The 17,809-nt window shown below is 47.4% G+C and overlaps 1 protein-coding gene across 1 annotated transcript; it reads left to right on the forward strand.

Annotated features, from left to right (window-relative positions):
- The first annotated feature begins 4,485 nt into the window (after positions 1-4,485).
- Positions 4,486-17,192, forward strand: TREML2 (triggering receptor expressed on myeloid cells like 2). The gene is made up of 5 exons (XM_001117312.5): positions 4,486-5,972; positions 8,496-8,816; positions 12,094-12,502; positions 14,063-14,160; positions 14,452-17,192. Exons 1-5 carry the CDS (start codon positions 5,723-5,725, stop codon positions 14,529-14,531), a joined length of 1,158 nt encoding a protein of 385 aa, XP_001117312.3. The 5' UTR covers positions 4,486-5,722; the 3' UTR covers positions 14,532-17,192.
- The last annotated feature ends 617 nt before the right edge of the window (positions 17,193-17,809 follow it).

Raw genomic sequence — 17,809 nt, forward strand, 5'->3', positions numbered from 1 at the left:
GTAAACAGCACAACCTATGGAATGGTATTGCCAATAAAAAAAAAAAGGAAGGCAAGAGTAAATGTAACTGAGTGATGCTACATAGGGGATAGATGTATAATTATCTTCAAAAAAAGTTTTTTTTGAGTCTGAGTTTTGTCTTGTTTCCCAGGCTGGTGTGCAGTGGTGCGATCTTGGATCGTTGCAACTTCTGCCTCCCGGGTTCAAGCGATTCTCCTGCCTCAGCCTCCTGAGTAGCTGGGATTACAGGCGCCTGCCACCACCCCCAGCTAATCTGTTGTGTTTTTAGCAGAGATGGGGTTTCATCATGTTTGTCAGGCTGGTCTCAAACTGCTGACCTCAGGTGATCTGCCCGCCTCAGCCTCCCAAAGTGCAGGAATTACAGGCATGAGGCACCGTGCCTGGCCAATTATTTCTTTTTTGTGAGATACTTTTGTGCCTTCTTGGGAATTTTCATAATTAAAATGATACCTAAAAATAAACAGTTGTGTGTTGAAGCCACTGCTATTTGGTTTTCAGTCATATGTGACTGAACCCAATCCTTTCTCAATTTATTGAACTTATGCAACTGCAGCAGATTGGGATGGGTTCACTTACAGTATGGAAATGTTGAGCTTCACTTAAAGAACATTGGTGGTGGGATAAAAGTGGACTAAACAAAAATAGGTCTTCCTCAATCAGATGCTAAGAGCTAGCATTTAGTTATAACTTTTAAATATTTTATCTTAACATCCTTGGCCTCAAAATTGTCATAGTTCTCTTAACCACAATTTTCAAGTGGGTGGCAAATTCTATATCATAAGTTAACATGTAGCAAATTCTATATCATAAGTTAACATGTAAAAGACATATACTTCTTCAAAATTTTGAACATATTTCATTGTTTTCTTACCTTCGCAGTGTTGCTATGGAAATGTCGGATAACAATCTGATAGTTATTCATCTTTACTGACCACTTTTATCTCTGCAATATTTTTATAATTTTCCCTTTGAATTTTTATTATAGTGTGTTTAATATGGACTATTTAATTATCCATTCTATTTGGAACTCTCTGAACACATTCAATTTGAAGTCTTAGATATTTGTTTAATTCTGAAAAATCCTCAGTACTATTTTTTCAAGTATTAGTAGTTCTTCTTTCCATTTACTCTTTTTTATTCTTTTGGGAACAGAATAACAATAGAATATGTGGGAATTAAAAACAACAATAACCAAAATTAAAAGCTGACTACGTGGACTCCATAGGAGAGTGGAGATGACAGAGGATGTTATTAGTTAACTGGAAGGCAGACTGAGAAAATTTACTCAGTCTGATCAGAGAGAAAACAGACTGAAAATAAATGAACAGAATGTCAGCTATCTGCAGGACATTAACATAAGAGCTAATCTTTGCATCCTCAGAGTCCCAGAAGGAAAGGAGAAAAAATGTGAGCCTGAAAATGTATTCAAAGAAACGTCTAATCAAATCTGCCCAAAGACCTAAAGCTACAAATCCAAGAATCTGATTTTATCACAAATATAATAAGCCCAAAGAAATAGACACCAAGACACAGCATAGATAGCCTTCTGAGAAGTAAAGACAAAGAAAATATCTTTAAAATGGCCAGAGAGAAATAATTATCTATAAAGGAACACCAATTCTAATTGTAGTGAATTTCTCATCTGAAACAATGGAAGCCAGAAAAAGGTGGCACAATATTGTGCAAATGCTATAAAAGACATACAACACAATTGAATGAATATTTCTCCAAGGGTATACAAATGAGCAAATTGTACATGCTCAAGATGAAGCTGCGCAATATCATTAATTGTTAGGTAACTACAATTCAGAACGTAAGTACATTCACTGGATGGCTATAAACAGAAAGCCAATACAAGTATTGGAGAGATTGTAGAGAAATGAGAGCACTCATACATTGCTGGAGAGGGTGAAAAATTTGCAGCCACTTTGGAAAACTATGTGAGAGTTCCTGAAAATGTTAAACGTAGAGTTGCCATATGATCCAGTAGTTCTACTATTGGTTATGTACTCAAGAGAAATGAAAACATATGTCCACACAAAAACTTGTACATGAATAGTCATAGTAACACTGCTTATAGTAGTTAAATAGTGGAAACAAATAAAATATCTGTTAAGATAAATGGTAAACATATATATTCATTCAGTGGAATATTATTCAGCCTTTCAAAGGAATGAAGTATTAATACAACGTATAGCACAAGTACAGCTACAACATGGACAAGCCTGAAAAACATTCTGCTAAATGAAAGAATCCAGTCACAAGGAACACATATTGTTCAATTATATTTTTATGACATGTCCAGAATTGATCAAGAAATTTTTGATTTTTTTTTTAAATAAGTTTTGATTTTTTTGTCTATAAAGACAAAAATATTAGTGCCTGGGATTGTATATATAATAAATATATTGCCTGAGACTGTAGGAATGGGGACTGTGGTAAGCTGATAAATGTCCTCTTAAAAGATATCTGTGTCCTAATCCCTGGAACCTGTGATTGTTACCTTATATGGCAAAAAAAAAAAGATCTTTGCTGATGTAAATAAGTTAAACATCTTGAGATGGGGAGATTATCCTGGATTACATAGATGGGAACTACATGCAATCACATGTATCCTTATGTAAGACAGCCAGAGGGGGATTTGAACACAAAGAGGAGAAAGTGATGTGAAGATGGAGCAGAGGGAGACTGAAGATGCTGGCCTTGAAGATTGGAGTAAAACAGCCCCAAACCAAAGAATGCTGGCGGCTACCTGAAGATGGAAAGGCAAGGAACAAATTCTTCCCTAGAGTCTCTGGAGAGACTGTAGCCCTGTCGACATCTTCATCTCAGTACAGTGTGATACTGACTTCAGACTTCTGCCTTCAGAATGGCGAGATAATAAGTTAATACTGTTTTAAGCCACCCAGTCTGCAGTAATAGGAAACGGATCCAGGGAGTGCCTGCTAATGGGCATGGGGTTTCTTTGGGAGGAGGGGACATGAAAATGCTGTAAAATTGGTGATAGTTGTACAACTCAGTGAATATATTGAAAAGCACTGAATTGTATGCTTTAGGTGGGTCAGTTTTATATTATGTGAATTATAGCTCACAGAACTGTTGAAAAAAGTCACTGTGACCTTGGGTTAAGAAAAGATTTATTAGATATGACATAAAAATATGATCCATAAAAATTATATTTGGACTTCACCAAAATAAGTCAACATAAAGTGCTTCATACTGTACTATTTCCATTCTGGAAAGAGAGAAACGATAGGAAAAAACCCCACCAGATCAATGTTTGTCTGGGACTGAAGGGATGACTAACAAGGAGCAGGGGAAAGCTTTTGGGAATGATGGCACTCTTCTCTGTCTCCATTATGGCATTGGATACAAGTCTCTAGAAATCCCAGAACTGTTCATTGAAAAGGGTGAAAAGTACTGTATGTAAATTAGGCCTTAATTTTTTAATGGGAAAAATAAATATAAAGACAAAATACACTGCTGTGTTAAATCAAATGATGGATGTAAAAGTCTAATGTATACATATTTTTAATGATTTTGACCAATGCTTCCAAATTTCTCTTAAGAAAGGTTGAATCCAGTACATACTTCCTCAGTCAGTGAGTGAGTGTTTGAACCCTTCTACCCTCATCAGCACAGTGATCCCCAGGGTCACACTTTTGACGATGCCTGGCTCAGTGCTGGGCACACTGTATCAGTTTCATAGAATCATGGGTTCCAAGCCCATGAAGTCCCCACAAGAGATAAATTCTCTACTCCTGAAGCAGCTTACTGTTCTGATGGGGGAAGGGATGAAGGAACATACTGTGTGTGTTGCGGATGGGAGATGACCTCTGAACTCAGGGAGCTCAGGAAGTTCTGAGGACTGTGTGGGAAATACTGAAAAAGGAAGGGTGAAGAAGGAAAACAAAACACACCTGTGAGCTGAGAGGTCTCAGGTGACAACTGTGTCTCATTCCTGTGCCCCCAGTGCCTACCTAGCCCCATGCATAGCAATGAGGTTGTGGGAATGAACAAATGAATGAATGAATGAGTGAGTGAATGAGTTGAGAGACTATAAGGGTCAGTCAAGATAGACTTCTTTGCTTGGAGCTTGGGTGTCCAACGTTAGTTTAAGATTGTGGCCGTGAAAGCTTGAGGACTTTTTGCTCTGAGTCCTGTTAAAATGAATGAAAATGGAGACCAGGCCTGAAGAGTCCCTGCGGGGAAAAAAAACAAAACAAAACAAAACAAAACAAAAAAAAACAGGCCTCATAAGTGACCTCAACTTTGCTTGATTTGCAAACATCAGTGAAACTTAACTTGAGCTATTTCTTGTAAATGTGTACATTAAGGAAGAACAGAACTTAAGCTCAACCAGTCAGAAGAAGTCAACAAGCTTATGTAGATAATTAGGGTCTTTCCAACAGGATAGGCCAAATAAGGGAACTGTATAACTGTAACCAGTTAAATATTTTCTTCACTTTACTTGTCCTGCAGGAGTCTTCCCCTTGCATTCCCCCAGTGGAGCTCCTCAACCTCTTCTGCTTGGAGCTGCCTAATTCATGAATTGTTGTTTGCTCAAATCTGTTTAAAATTTTGCTGTGCCTCAGTTTACCTTTTGACAGTCCCATCTAGGGAGTAGAAACATGGCACTAGTGAGTAGGGGGAGCATACATAACCATGGGGGTCCAGCTGGGTCCCCACACACTGAAGGAGCAGATGGCACAGGTACTGGACATCAGAAATCGATGCTTCTGATTCTAGGCCTCGGGGTAAGTGAAGGGTGTGGTCTTGGACCAAGTGCTGGGTCATTTCCACTGGAGCTGGTGGCTGTATAGGCGAGATAGCGTTGAGCAGAAGGAAGTGGAGGGTGCTTGCCTGCATGCTGACAGAGGCTGGAGGCAGGGAAGGAAGGGGCTCTTGAGGTGAGGTGGGTGAGGGGAAGTACTGCGGTGGCTATAGGAAGCCTGCACGAGGGACTAGGAGTCTAGAGGGAGCTGATGGTGAGTAGAGACGACAGGAGGAGAGGCAGAGAGAGGGATAGAGACAGGAGACGCATGGATAGGGAAAAGGAGAGGCCGCTGGGGTGTGTATGAGACTGTGTGCATGGGCGTGTGTGTGTGTGTGTGTGAGAAAGTGAATAAAAGACAAAGACTGTGTGTGAGTGTATGTGCATGCACACCCATGTGTGAGAGTACAGGAACCCCTCCCTCAACCCAAACTTTATGCCCTGAGTCTTACAATTTGCATTTTTGCCCTTGACAAAAGTAAGATTTCAAGTGAGCCTGTAAGAGGTTATTTGCAACAGTGAACACAAGTGACTGTTCTGAGCAGCCAGGAGCCTGGGGGAGAGAGAGAGGAAGGAACAGAAAGAATCTGCAATGAATGAATGAATGAGAGTTTATAAGAACTTCCCTGTGAATGTGTATATGTAGGAAACTAGGGTCAGAGATGCTCCATCTCAGCCTGAGAGCCTGCACCCCTGGGTCTCTGAGCCCAGAAGATTCCAGGAAAGTCTATACCTGAGGTTCCAGAAGCCTCACCCCAGTCCCCTAGCTGGATCCTAGGGACCAGTTTCCAGGGGAGACTGGGGAGGGCGGAGAGCCCTCTGACTGTGAGTCCTCCCTGGCCTGGGGCCCCAGACTGGGTGGAGCAGCCACACCTGCCTGAAGTTCTGAGGAAAAGGGCGGAAACAGCTGCCAGCACCGCCCTCATCATGGGCTCAATGAATCCCTGCGGTTGGCTGGAGGCAGTGGGTCCCACACTGCCTCACTTCCCTAAATGGGCAGCTTCACTTTTAGAACCCCAGGTCCTTCCCTGGCAGGCCCAGGTGGCACATCCTGTGTCGGGTGGGCCCTCACCTTGGATCTCCAGGCCTGACACTGACCAGCTGGATGGAACCATGGCCCCAGCCTTCCTGCTGCTGCTGCTGCTGCTGCTGCTGTGGCCACAGGGTTGTGTCTCAGGTAAGGAGAGAAGGGGCTGCCTTGTGGAGGAGGGAGTGGGTACGGAGGCAGGAGCTCAGGGCCTTTTTCTTACCCTCCTTACCAGCAATTTTCTTGTTTAGTGTTTTGTGGGTTGGGGAAGGAGGAGATTAGGGCTGACTTAGTAGCTCTTTACCCTAATATCAGGCCCCAGGCAAAGCTAACCCAGGCCTCTCAAGCTAAGATAAAGCTCTGGACCCTCTCTGCATTGGCCCCTTTATCTGCTAGGCTTCCTCAGGCTTCAAAGCAGAGCCCTCAATTGCCTCACACAAATAGCTTTCTCTGCTTGGCCTCTGTCAGGAAGCCCTGTTTAGTTATGACAGCAATCATTGCATCATGCGTGCTTTGAACTGAATTTGAGCATTTTTCTTGAAATGCTGATGCCACATCCTGTCCCTGCCTCTGTCCTGAAGGGACCAGTGTGTGAATGCCTTTCCCACCTCACAGAAACCAATGCTCCTTGAGGGACCTCACCCATTCCTGCCCCTCTCGCTGCCATGGCAACAAAGTTACCACTTCCTGTTCAGTTCTGGGCATGGTGGGGGTTGGCAAGACTCACCACTGCCTGTGAGAGGGGTGGGAGGTGTAGACACACATGAAGACAGTGCCCTGGAGACCCATCCCAAGGTCACCCAACCCTGCACCTCCCAGAGAGTAAAGAAACAGCTTCCCAATGCCAGGGCAGAAAGGGGTCTCTCTTGTGCTAAGAAATCCTGGGCTCATCCACCAAATAATGAAGTTGGATCATTCTGTTTAGTCTGCAAGGGACAGAGGGATGCTTAGAGAGGGTGTTGCCTTACGCAGAGCCTCAGCTCTAGTGGTTGCTGGGTGGCACTTGGGACAGATATCCTGGATTCTGGTGGGACAGATGTCCTGGGTTCTGGGCCCTTGACTGTCACAGCTCTGGGTTCCATTAGGGGAACTGGGAGCCCCTAGCATGTGGGAAAAGGAAGCATGCGTTGAGCACGCACTGTGTGCAAAGCACTGACCTGGGGCAGAATTCTCACAGCAACCTGTGAGGGGTGTGGTGCTCGTCTCACTTGACTGATAAAGAAGCAGAAATACTTCTGTATCAGTCAAGTGTCTGTTTTGATATTTCTGTGTCAAACAGGTGACCTGATCACAACGCTAAGTGCTAAAAACAGGGTTTCAACCGTTGTTTATTTTGACTCCAAAATGTGTGCTCTCTGTTCTCTACCATGGGGAAGAGTCTTTTTATGTGTGTTTTTGTGGAAGGCTCTGGGGTGAAATTATCACAAGAGTCAGTGGTGAGTTTAGGGCAGGCAGAGGAGTGGAGGGACCCCACGACAGCTTTCTCCCTCTCTCTGTCCCCTGAGTCACCCTGCACACTGCAGTTCTGCTCTCTCTCTACCAGACTGTGGATTATGAGGGCTTGGACCACATCTTACTCCTCAGCATAGAGAGAAAGATATTGCAGGTGGAAAGTGAATAATTGGAGAATCCTGTGGTTCACACACCATTGGGAGTTTGTTTACATGTACATTTGGACAGGCTTGATCTATGGGTTTTATGTAACTAGGATATTTTAAAACTAAACACCAGCTAGAATGAACTAAGGAAACTTATTATTTAAAGAGGACTACAGTGAACCTATTTGTGAAATAAATAACTATTAATCATTTTTTTCAAATACTGGATTTTCTTATCTACCTAATTAGCTGGGCACTGAAATTTCAGAACTTAATGACTTGTATTTGTGTCTCTGCATCTGTCTCACTGAGGGCATGACCTGGGTTTTTCCCACAGGAATTCCCTGGGAGGCTGGGCGCAGTGGCTCACGCCTGTAATCCGAGCACTTTCGGAGGCCAAGGCAGGTGGATCATGAGGTCAGGAGATCAAGACCATCCCGGCTAACACGGTGAAATCCCGTCTCTACTAAAAATACAAAACATTAGCCGGGCATGGTGGAGGGCGCCTGTAGTCTCAGCTACTCAGGAGGCTGAGGCAGGAGAATCGTTTGAACCCAGGGGGTGGAGGCTACAGTGAGCTGAGATCGCGCCACTGCACTCTAGCCTGGGCGACAGAGTGAGACTCCGTCTCAAAAACAAAACAAAACAAAACAAAACAAAAATGAATTCCCTGGGAATCCCTGAAGACAGAGCTTGTCACTCTCCCATCAGACCAGAAAATACCATGAGGAAAGGGGCTGTGTCTGAGGGAGCTCCGAGTGTAAGTGCTGTGTATCCTCCATTAGACCTGGGGCTCCCTGAAGGATATACCTGCCTCCTCCATCGGACTGAAAGCTCCCTGAGAGGGGGGCCTGTGTGTCCCCCGTAATACTGGGAGCTAGCTGTTTTCAGGGCCCGTTTACTTCCCTTCAGACTGGAGAAAGCTCCCTGAGGATGGGGTTATGTTTCCCCATCAGTCTGGTTTTCATGACAGCAGGACAATATCCACCTCGCCCTTCACCATGATCTTCAACCTTCATGATGCCTTCTTCCTCTCCTCTTGCCAGAGCTTATTCGATAAGTCTTGTCTCCACAGGCCCCTCTGCTGACAGCGTATACACAAAAGTGAGGCTCCTCGAAGGGGAGACTCTGTCTGTGCAGTGTTCCTATAAGGGCTACAAAAGCCGCATGGATGGCAAGGTTTGGTGCAAAGTCAGGAAGAAGAAGTGTGAGCTTGGCTTTGCCCGAGTCTGGGTGAAAGGGCCCCGCTACTTGCTGCAGGACGATGCCCAGGCCAAGGTGGTCAACATCACCATGGTGGCCCTCAGGCTCCAGGACTCAGGCCGATACTGGTGCATGCGCAACACCTCTGGGACCCTGTACCCCTTGATGGGCATCCAGCTGGATGTGTCTCCAGGTGAGTGGGCTGCAGGGGCACTGGGACGGGTGGAGGGAGTCCTCCCTGCCCCACACGCCACTAACATCAGAGATAATAAGGATAATAATCCATCAATGGACATGTTGCACTGTAGTGTTTTCAAAGTGCCTTTATGGCACTATTCATGGCACTATTGTCACCATTTTACAGATGAAGATAATGAGACCTGAAAACCCAATGTGACTCTGAGCTTGTCTGGGGTCCCAGAGCTAGCGGGTGGCTGAGATGAGGTTCAAACTTGGCACTGTCTGTGCTGTGTTTTATTCACTCATTGCTTCAGCATAATTTACTGAGCCCCTATTATGTGGCAGGCACTATTCTAGGCTCTAAGGAGACAGTAGTGAGCAAAAATGCTCACAATCCTACCCTATGGGAGATGACAGGCACACTTATTATCCAGACAAATAATTGCAGAAAACAAGAGGTGTTCATAAGAAACTGGGAAGTATTTCAAATAATTGCAGATAACTAGAGGTCTTCATGAACTAGGAAGTGACTCGGTGGTGGGGGAGCTACTGAAGTACGGGGGGTCAGAGAACACTTCCCTGAGCAGGCAACACCAAGCAGAGCCCTGAACGGTGAGCGTGCTCCAGCCCCCCATCTGGGTGCTTTGAAGGGCACTTTGTGGCAACAGCTAAATGTGCAAAGGTCATGAGGTCAGAAGGAGTTTGGCTTGTATAAGGCTTATTTAGTCGCTCCATATGGAGTGTGAGGCAATGAGCGATGAGGTTGGAGAGTCAAGCAGCCCCAAAGACCATAAGTTGGAATTTGGGTATAAGAGGAAGCTACTAGAGAGCTCAGAGAGCTGTGTCATGACTTGTTTTTAAGAATGTAGTGGCCACTTGTTGAGGATGGATTTGAATGGTATGAACATGGGCAGAGAGGCCATTGTGGGCATCTGGCTGGAAATAACAGTAGCCTGGAGTACAATGTAGGCACTAGTGGCAGAGATATGTGAATGGGCTCAAATCTATGTTTTTCAGACTTTCTGTTCAGCTCGTCTGTTTTGGAGGTAGGACAGGATTTGCTCAGTTGAGAGGTGAGCCAAAAGGGGGAATCATGGATGATCCAAGGTTTTTCTATTTCATCAGCAGGTGGATGATGGTCCCCTTGATAGTGTAGGGTAAATCTGAAAGAGGAGCTAATTTGGAGGAGAAAAATCAAGAGCTCTCTTTTGTCATGTTAAGTTTAAGATACCTCCTAGAACCAAGTGGGGAAATGCAGCCAGCAGTGATATATCTGCCTGGAGCTCAGGTGAGAGGTCAGAGCTGGGGTATGTATTTGAAAGTATCTCTATAAAGATAGTGTTTTAAGTCCAGAGAATTAGAGAAATCTATAGACACAGAAAGTAGATTAGTGGTTGCTCAAGGCTGGGGGAAGGAAAAGGGGATACAGAGTCATAGCTAAACGGTAAGGGGTTTCTTTTGGAGATGATGAAGATGTTCTAAAACTCACTGTGATGATGGTTGCATAACTTTGTAACCATAATAAAGAGCCATTGAGCTTTATACTATAAATGGGATGTGAGTTATATCTCAATAAAATTATTAAAAATATCAAGATCTAAAAGCTCTCCCTTGAGTGTAGGTAAAAAAGAGTGGAGCACCAAGCCATGGGGTCCTTCCACATTTATTAGATAGAAAAGGGAAAGGAGTCAGCTAAAGAGCCCGAAAAAGGCAGCCAGTTATTACGCAATTTACTATCCACCCTTCCCCATTCGCCTAACTCAATTGCATCTCCATCTTCCATGGGGTCTGAACTAGGGAAAATGCTGTCGCTAAAATGTGGAGCCAAATCTCATTCCTCCCCTCTCCAGTTCCGAGTGAGACCCAGGGAAGTTGAAACTGGTTCACTGAAGTCTTAATATGTAGGGATAGAAACATTAAACATTACATGCTTTTATTTTTTTCTCATCATTTCCTCTAATCGTGTTATGTCAAATCTCACTTTCTACCTCTTAAGGACAATTTGTGAAGATTTCAACTTTGCAGGACCTTTTCGGTTATCAGGAAATAAGAAAATCCTTAGTCCAACTACAAACTCTAGTCATCTAGCAATGTAGGATATTCCACCATCCCTGAAGACCAGGTTGTATGGTCCAAGGCACCTAAAGTGGAGAAAGAAGGTTGCTGGCTGCCCAGCTCCCCATCCTGCATCTTGGGCTGTGGAGAAGGCGGGGTTCCTCTTTGTTACCTCTTCTTAGCCCTCTTAGTGTGTTGATGTAGGAATGCGGGAGGGGCAGATGGTTATGTGGCTTAACTGAGTGTTGTAGGAATGCTGTCTCTGTTGGATGTCATTCCTTGTCTGCCAGCCCTTTGAGATCCTCTCTGAGTGTCCACATACTCTCCCAAGGCACTATAATGTGTGAGTTCTCTGAAGAATTCTTTAGGGGTGTCCCCACTGCCGAGTATGATGATGTGGGAGCTCTGACTCCAGGTGAGCCTCTTGCTCTATCCCTATCCTCACCAATGCTGCTTGCTCTGGGTCCCCTTCCGTAGAAAAATGGGTCAAGCTCAGCCACCTTCCGTGAAGACCATTTGGCCCTTAGGAAATTGCCCTTTCCATGCACAGCAGTGGGATGTAGCAGCCTCTGTCTCCAATTTTCTCATTCTGTGCTGAGACAAAACCAACACTCACTGCTAGGTCAATGCCTCACAGCTCCTCAACCTCCCTCCTCATCCACTATCCAAAACCCAGGCTTCTTCTAGAAAATGGGGTGTAAAAGGGCTGGGTTGATGGGTGAGTGTAGCAGGACCAGTTTGATATCTCTTAGTGAGTCCCCAAGGAAAGTGTCTGACCCCAAGTGACTGCAGCTTTCTTTGGAATTTGAGGCCCTTAATGCCTCCTTGTCCTCATCTCTGGACACTACTTGTCAATTATGGAACAGCTGGAAAAGTCCCTGTTCGACATTATTTTTTGGAAATCTTTTTGGTCCATAGGAACGAAGAGGGCCTGGAAAGTGACAACAGAGAAATGGGGATGGAGAGGGAACAGGTGGCCTGACATGGGAGGGGAAAAAGAAATTGTGGTAGTCTCTCCCTTCTTCAGTATGCCTACTTCCTTCCTCCTGATGTTATTTTCTGAACAAATACACATCTGATCACTCAGCAGCCAGAATCCTAGGCCCAAGGTCAAGGAGAAGAGAAGAGGACAGGCCCCCATCCAGGTTTCCAGGCAACTGTGTGGGCTGCCAGGATCTGCTCCCAGCACTGAGGCCCCCAAGTCAGTCTAACGTTCCTCCCTTTCTGTCCTTCAGCTCCCAAAACTGAGAGGAACACTCCTTTCACACATCTGGCCAACATCCTCAAGAGTGGAACTGTCACAACTGGCCAAGCCCCTACCTCAGGCCCTGATGCCCCTTTTACCACTGGCGTGACGATGTTCACCCCGGGACTCCTCACCTTGCCTAGACTCTTGGCCTCCACCAGACCTGCCTCCAAGAGAGGCTGCAGCTTCACTGCCACCAGCACCACCAGCCAGGGACCCAGGAGGACCACGGGGTCCCAGACAGTGACTACATCTCCCAGCAATGCCAGGGACTCCTCTGCTGGCCCAGAATCCATCTCCACTAAGTCTGGGCACCTCAGCACCAGATCGCCCACCACAGGGCTCTGCCTCACCAGCAGATCTCTGCTCAACAGACTACCCTCCATACCCTCCATCAGGTACCCATGGGGCCTGGGGTTGAGTGGCACTAGCACCTAGTGCCCAAACAGACCTGGAGGTGCAAGTCTCATATCTGATCTTCCCCTTTTGCTCCCCAGGAACCCAATGTGGCCTGCTTCTGAATGGGAGGTGGGGGACTGGAAGTAACATAAAGGATGGCAATGGAGAGGAGAGGCAGGAGAGAGGAGGGCCAGGGGAAGGGAGGGTCATGAGGAGGAGGGGCAGGAGAAAGAGGGGTCAGGAGAAAAGAGAGTCACTGGGGATGAGGGTCAGGAGAAAAGAGGGTGGGGAGAGGAGGGGCAGGGAAAAAGAGGGTCAGTGGGGAGGAGGGGCAGGGGAAAAAAGGGTGGGGGCAGGAGGAGCAGGGGAAAGGAGGTGGGGGAAGAGGATCAGGGAGGAGGAAGGTCAGTGGAGAGCAGAGTTGGGGGAGGAAGGTGAGGAAAGTGTCAGCAGAGAGGAGGGTTGGGGATAAAGGTTGGGGGAGATGAGGGTTGCAGGGATGAGGGCAGGGGACTATGAGAGTCGGGGGCATTAGGGTCAGGGGGATAAGGATGGGGGGAAATGAAGGTTGTAGGGGAGGAGAGTCAGAGAAGAAGAAGGTCAGTGGGAGGAGTATCAGGGGAGACAGGGGTTGTGGAGATGAGGGTAGAGGGCAATGAGAGTTGGTAGAATTAGGGCCAGGTGGGATGAGAGTCAGAGATGAGCATGTCAGGGGATGGGTGGCCTGAAGAGTCTATGGATGGAGAGGAGAGGGTGAGGATGGGGCAAGGATGTGCCTCATGGAGTAGGAAGTGGAAAATGGGGGTTGCTTTAATTTGGGTTCCTCTAGAGAAGCTGACTCTGAGGCAGGGATATGCATCTTATATGGAACACTGAAAAAAAGGTAGGGGAGTGGAACAGGGCAGGGAAGGCCTCTAATAAAGAGTACTTAACCAGGCAGCTACTGTGCACAAGAGTCTAATCCCAATGGGGAGAGTCAGATCCAGCGTCAAACACACATCTACAGGGCAGAGGAGCCCGTGTAGTTACATACCAACTCCAGCTCGTCCTCGGTAGAGGGCTGCCTGCTGTGTGTGGCATGGGGGACTCTAGTGACAAGAGAAAGGCCTCAGCCTCCCGCCCACAGAAAAGGAGATGCTGATGACCTATATGTGGAAATGATACTGGCAAGGGGATACAGGCAGGGGTCCGACAGCATCTGCTACAGAGGACAGAGTGGGGAAGAGGCATCCTCAAGCCCCTTGAGGAGAGCAAGCATCTTGATCTCTTAGCCACAAATGGGAGTCTCCTAGAATCCTCATCCTCACTGATGAACAGATTTGGGGGCATAATAGAGGAGAGGTACCAAAGTAGAGAGATGCTCCCCTCTACCTGGGGACGTCCTCCTCTTAACTCCGGATGTCACACTTGCTTCTATGGCCGGGACTGCAAGGAAGAGAGTGGCTGTCTACCCTGAGAAGGGCGTGCTCTCAGGGTTTCTGCTACTGGTCCGAACCCAAAGTGGGTTAGGATGGGGGACCTTGGTGCTCACCCGCATCTGCCCTGTCCCTTCTCCTCAGGCACCAGGAAGTTTACTCCACTGTGCTTGTGGTGCTGACCCTCCTGGTGCTGATGCTGATCATGGTCTATGGGTTTTGGAAGAAGAGATACATGGCAAGTGAGTAGAGCCCACCTCCCAGCCTCCTGAGGGCAGAGCTCTGGGTAACTGCACTAAGGGTTATGACCTCAAGTCCCCAAGTGATATGGCCCTTGGCCTGTGTCCAGTCAAAAGGACCGTGAAGCTTCCACCTGGGGAGGACGGCCAGGCAGAGACCACCCAACACAACCCTAACGTGGTGACCTGGAAGGAAGCAGAGGCAGAGCCAGAAAGGGACTGGGGCTGGTGGAGGAGCATTGGGGCACTGTGGGCAGGGCAGGACCCTTCCTCAGCTCTCCCTGTTTCTTGCAGGCTACAGCATGTGCAGCGATCCTTCTAGAGGTGACCCACCTAGAAGACCAGAGCCCCATGTGGAAGTCTGCTTGATCTGAGGCCACTTATGCATTGGAAGGGGAGCTTCTCCCAGAGTGGCCCCAGGGGTCTAGAGGAGGGGTAAAGATTGGGGCCAGTCTGGATCGGATGAAGCTGGAGGACTTGTGCAATGCTGGACTCACCCAGGACTTCCCAAAACCAGAGGCTGCCATCCTGAGCAGCCCCACAGCCCAGTGTTCTCCTGGGCGGCAGGAACCTGGGGAGGGGCCCAGAGCAAAGGGCATCAGTCAGAAAGTCCCGAGGAAATGTGTCCAGTGGTTTCTGCTCGGAGCTGCAGACCCCAGGGCTCTTGGTGGAGGCAGCGGAACCCTGAGAGTGCTGTTTACAGAGAACCTCAGCTCCCGTCTGCCTCAGAAACCCTATCAGGGTGAGCTGTCCTCCCCACCAGGGCCACTGTGTCCTCTGCTTCCCTCTGCTCTGCTTTAGCCTCCCCTAAGGTTAGGGAAGAAAGAGTCGGGCTCATGATTCCCAGAGGCGGTGATGTCCCATCCTGGAGGAGAGGAAACAGTGACTAAAAGCTGGGGACCCACAGAGGAGTTGGCAGCTTCCCTTGTCGGGCCAGGTGTCCTTTGCTGGGCCTCTGGATGTCCCTGCCCTGACTGGGGCTGCTCCTCCCTCCTGTCCTGGTATCCCGCAGAGCCCACGCTCTCACTGCTGCCACCTGCTGGCCGCTGCCTCCTTAGAAAGCTGTGACCAGGCAGCTAAGAGCTTCCGGGCTGCAGGGTCAGCCTCTCCCAAGACTGAAGTGCAGAGGCTGGACTTGGGGCTCTCTCCCCCAGCTTCTACACCTGGGTTCCAAGTCTGAGTTCCCACAAGGGACCCAGCAGCCTCCAGCAAGTCCATACCCTGGGGTGGCTGAGACTTTGGCTCTGTATGGAGGGTGCTCACCCCACAGACACTGGTAGGGAGACCATGGCTCAGAGGAAGGGTGGAGCACCCCCACTCCCCCACTCCTACTCCTCAGGGTAGAGAGAGAAGACACACTTGGGACACAGTGAAGACAGCAACTTGGAACTGACCACGGCCTGGAGGGGACAGGGAAAATGGAGCCCAAGTAGCCTCTGGCCAGGGACCCAGTGGCCCGAGGACTCTGCCTCCCACCCACTGACTCAGGGCTCGGACTCAGCCTCTATTGTCCGACCACTGGCTTGGGGTCCAGCAGTGAAGGCTGGAGAATGCAGCCTGGATTCCCCTATACACACACACACACACACACACACACACACACACACACACACGGGTGTCTACTGACCTGGAGTGACTGGAATAGCACCTGGGGATAAATGTGACAACTGTGCATTCAATCCTGGGTCAGGGACATTCTAATGGCCAGGAGAGTGACACAGCCAGGACCTTGATGGACAGCCAGAGGGGCCACTTCAGGATGGATGTGGGGAGAGTGGAAGAGGCAGGGAGTAATCCTGAGAGACAGCAGGGAGGAGGCACTTCTTCCCTATGTCCAGGAGAGGGCAATAGAGGGAAGACTGAGGCTGAAGAACTGATGGCTCTGGTCCCAGGACAGACAGACAGACACACACACACACACACACACACACACACATACACATACACACACACCCATCTCTGTAGCAAGCACCCTCCTATGATAGCTGTTCTCCCTGTCATGACGGTATAGCTACCATCCTGTTGTGTGCTAGGAGGGAGCTTAACCTACCTGGGGAAAAATAGCTCCCCAAGAGCTCGCACCAGCACCACTGATGAACCTGCTTCCTCTGAGAGTGAGATGCCCAGGGGGAGGAGCCCTAGGGAATAAGTCAGGGACAGGGACCAGGATGCCACTCTGTCACTGTGTGACCCTCAGCAAGTCACTAACCCTTGGCCTCATTTTTCCTCTCTTGTGAAAAAGGACAATAATTCCTACTTCTCAAGATTGTTTTCAAGATAAAATAATATTAGCATTGTACAATGATGCAAATGCCTCATTACTATTGTTTCTTAAGTTGTTTTCCAGCTCTAATGTTGTTTCCTACATTACTTTTAAGACCTTAGGATTCTATTTCTTAGTTTTGTCCTATCTGTTCCCAGTTGTCATCACTATATGGATGTTGGGGTCCCCCTGATGACAGCCCCTTTGGAAAGGTCCTCTTTTGAGGAGGGGAGGGTACAGGGTGGACTCATCTCAGTGTGAACTTGGCAAGTCACTATCCCTCTCTAATCCTGTTTCCTCATCTGGAACAGGAATGAGAGAGGAGAAAGGAAGAAACCAGTCAGGCAGGCAGTTAGGGTGGGTTCTCGGTTGAATTCTTTTAAACAAAAGAACAGCCTGAAAAATCAAGCTGCAGGCACAGATATGGGAATTTGCACAGGGGGCTTGCCTAAGACATGCCCACAGCCTCACAGATAAGACAGATTACACAGGTGACTTGCCCAAACATGCCCACAATGAAAAATTTCATCCCCTGACATGTGCAATAAGGGGAACAAAGCAATATGGAGTAACTCAAGCTAAGGGCCCACATGCACATTAGAAGGACAGGGTGAAGCTACCATGTGCCTTATGCAAATGAGTCACCCAGTCCTCATCAGTTTCTTATAAAAACCTTTGCATTCAACTGTAAAAATGGCAACCCTCTTTCAGGCCCCCTCTCTACAGCAGAGAGCTTTCTTCTCTCACTCATTAAACTTTCACTCCAACCTCATCCTTGGTGTCCACGCTCCTTAATTTTCATGGTTGTGAGACAAAGAACTCCAGTAATACCTCAAACAACAAGAGATGGCTACATTGTGGTGCATTGGTGAGACTGTAACAGGAGGATGGAGATGAGCTCTGAAGCCTCTTCTCGCTTCCTAGGGTATGTGTGTCAGAGGTGTTTAAACTGGAGTGACTCCATCTTGTATAGAGGCTGGGTAAAATAAGGCTGAGACCTACTGGGCTGCATTCGCAGATGTTAGGCATTCTAAGTCACAGGGCAAGATAGATTGGCACATTATATGCAAATAATAATGCATTAGCATGCTAAGGGACACTCCCACCAGCACCATGACAGCTTACAAATGATATGGCAACATCAGGAAGCTACCTTATATGGTCTGAAAAGAGGAGGAACCCTTAGCTCCGGGAATTGCCCACTCTTTTCCTGGGAAACTCATGAATAATCCACTCCTTGTTTAGCATATAATCAAGAAGTAACAATAAATATAAGCAGCTAAGCTGCCTATGTTCCTGCTCAATGGAGTAGCCATTCTTTATTCCTTTACTTTTTTAATAAACTTGCTTTCATTTTACCGTATGGATTTACCCTGAATTCTTTCTTGT

The sequence above is a fragment of the Macaca mulatta genome, chromosome 4 (assembly GCF_049350105.2).
Source record: "Macaca mulatta isolate MMU2019108-1 chromosome 4, T2T-MMU8v2.0, whole genome shotgun sequence".
Lineage (NCBI taxonomy): Eukaryota > Metazoa > Chordata > Mammalia > Primates > Cercopithecidae > Macaca > Macaca mulatta.

Excerpts from the sequence above, each read along its gene's own strand:
- TREML2 (XM_001117312.5), top strand. The coding sequence starts at position 5,723 with ATGGGCTCAATGAATCCCTGCGGTTGGCTGGAGGCAGTGGGTCCCACA. Across the intron at positions 5,973-8,495 it reads GCCACAGGGTTGTGTCTCAG|GCCCCTCTGCTGACAGCGTA; the intron begins GTAAGGAGAGAA and ends TTGTCTCCACAG. Across the intron at positions 14,161-14,451 it reads GAAGAAGAGATACATGGCAA|GCTACAGCATGTGCAGCGAT; the intron begins GTGAGTAGAGCC and ends TGTTTCTTGCAG.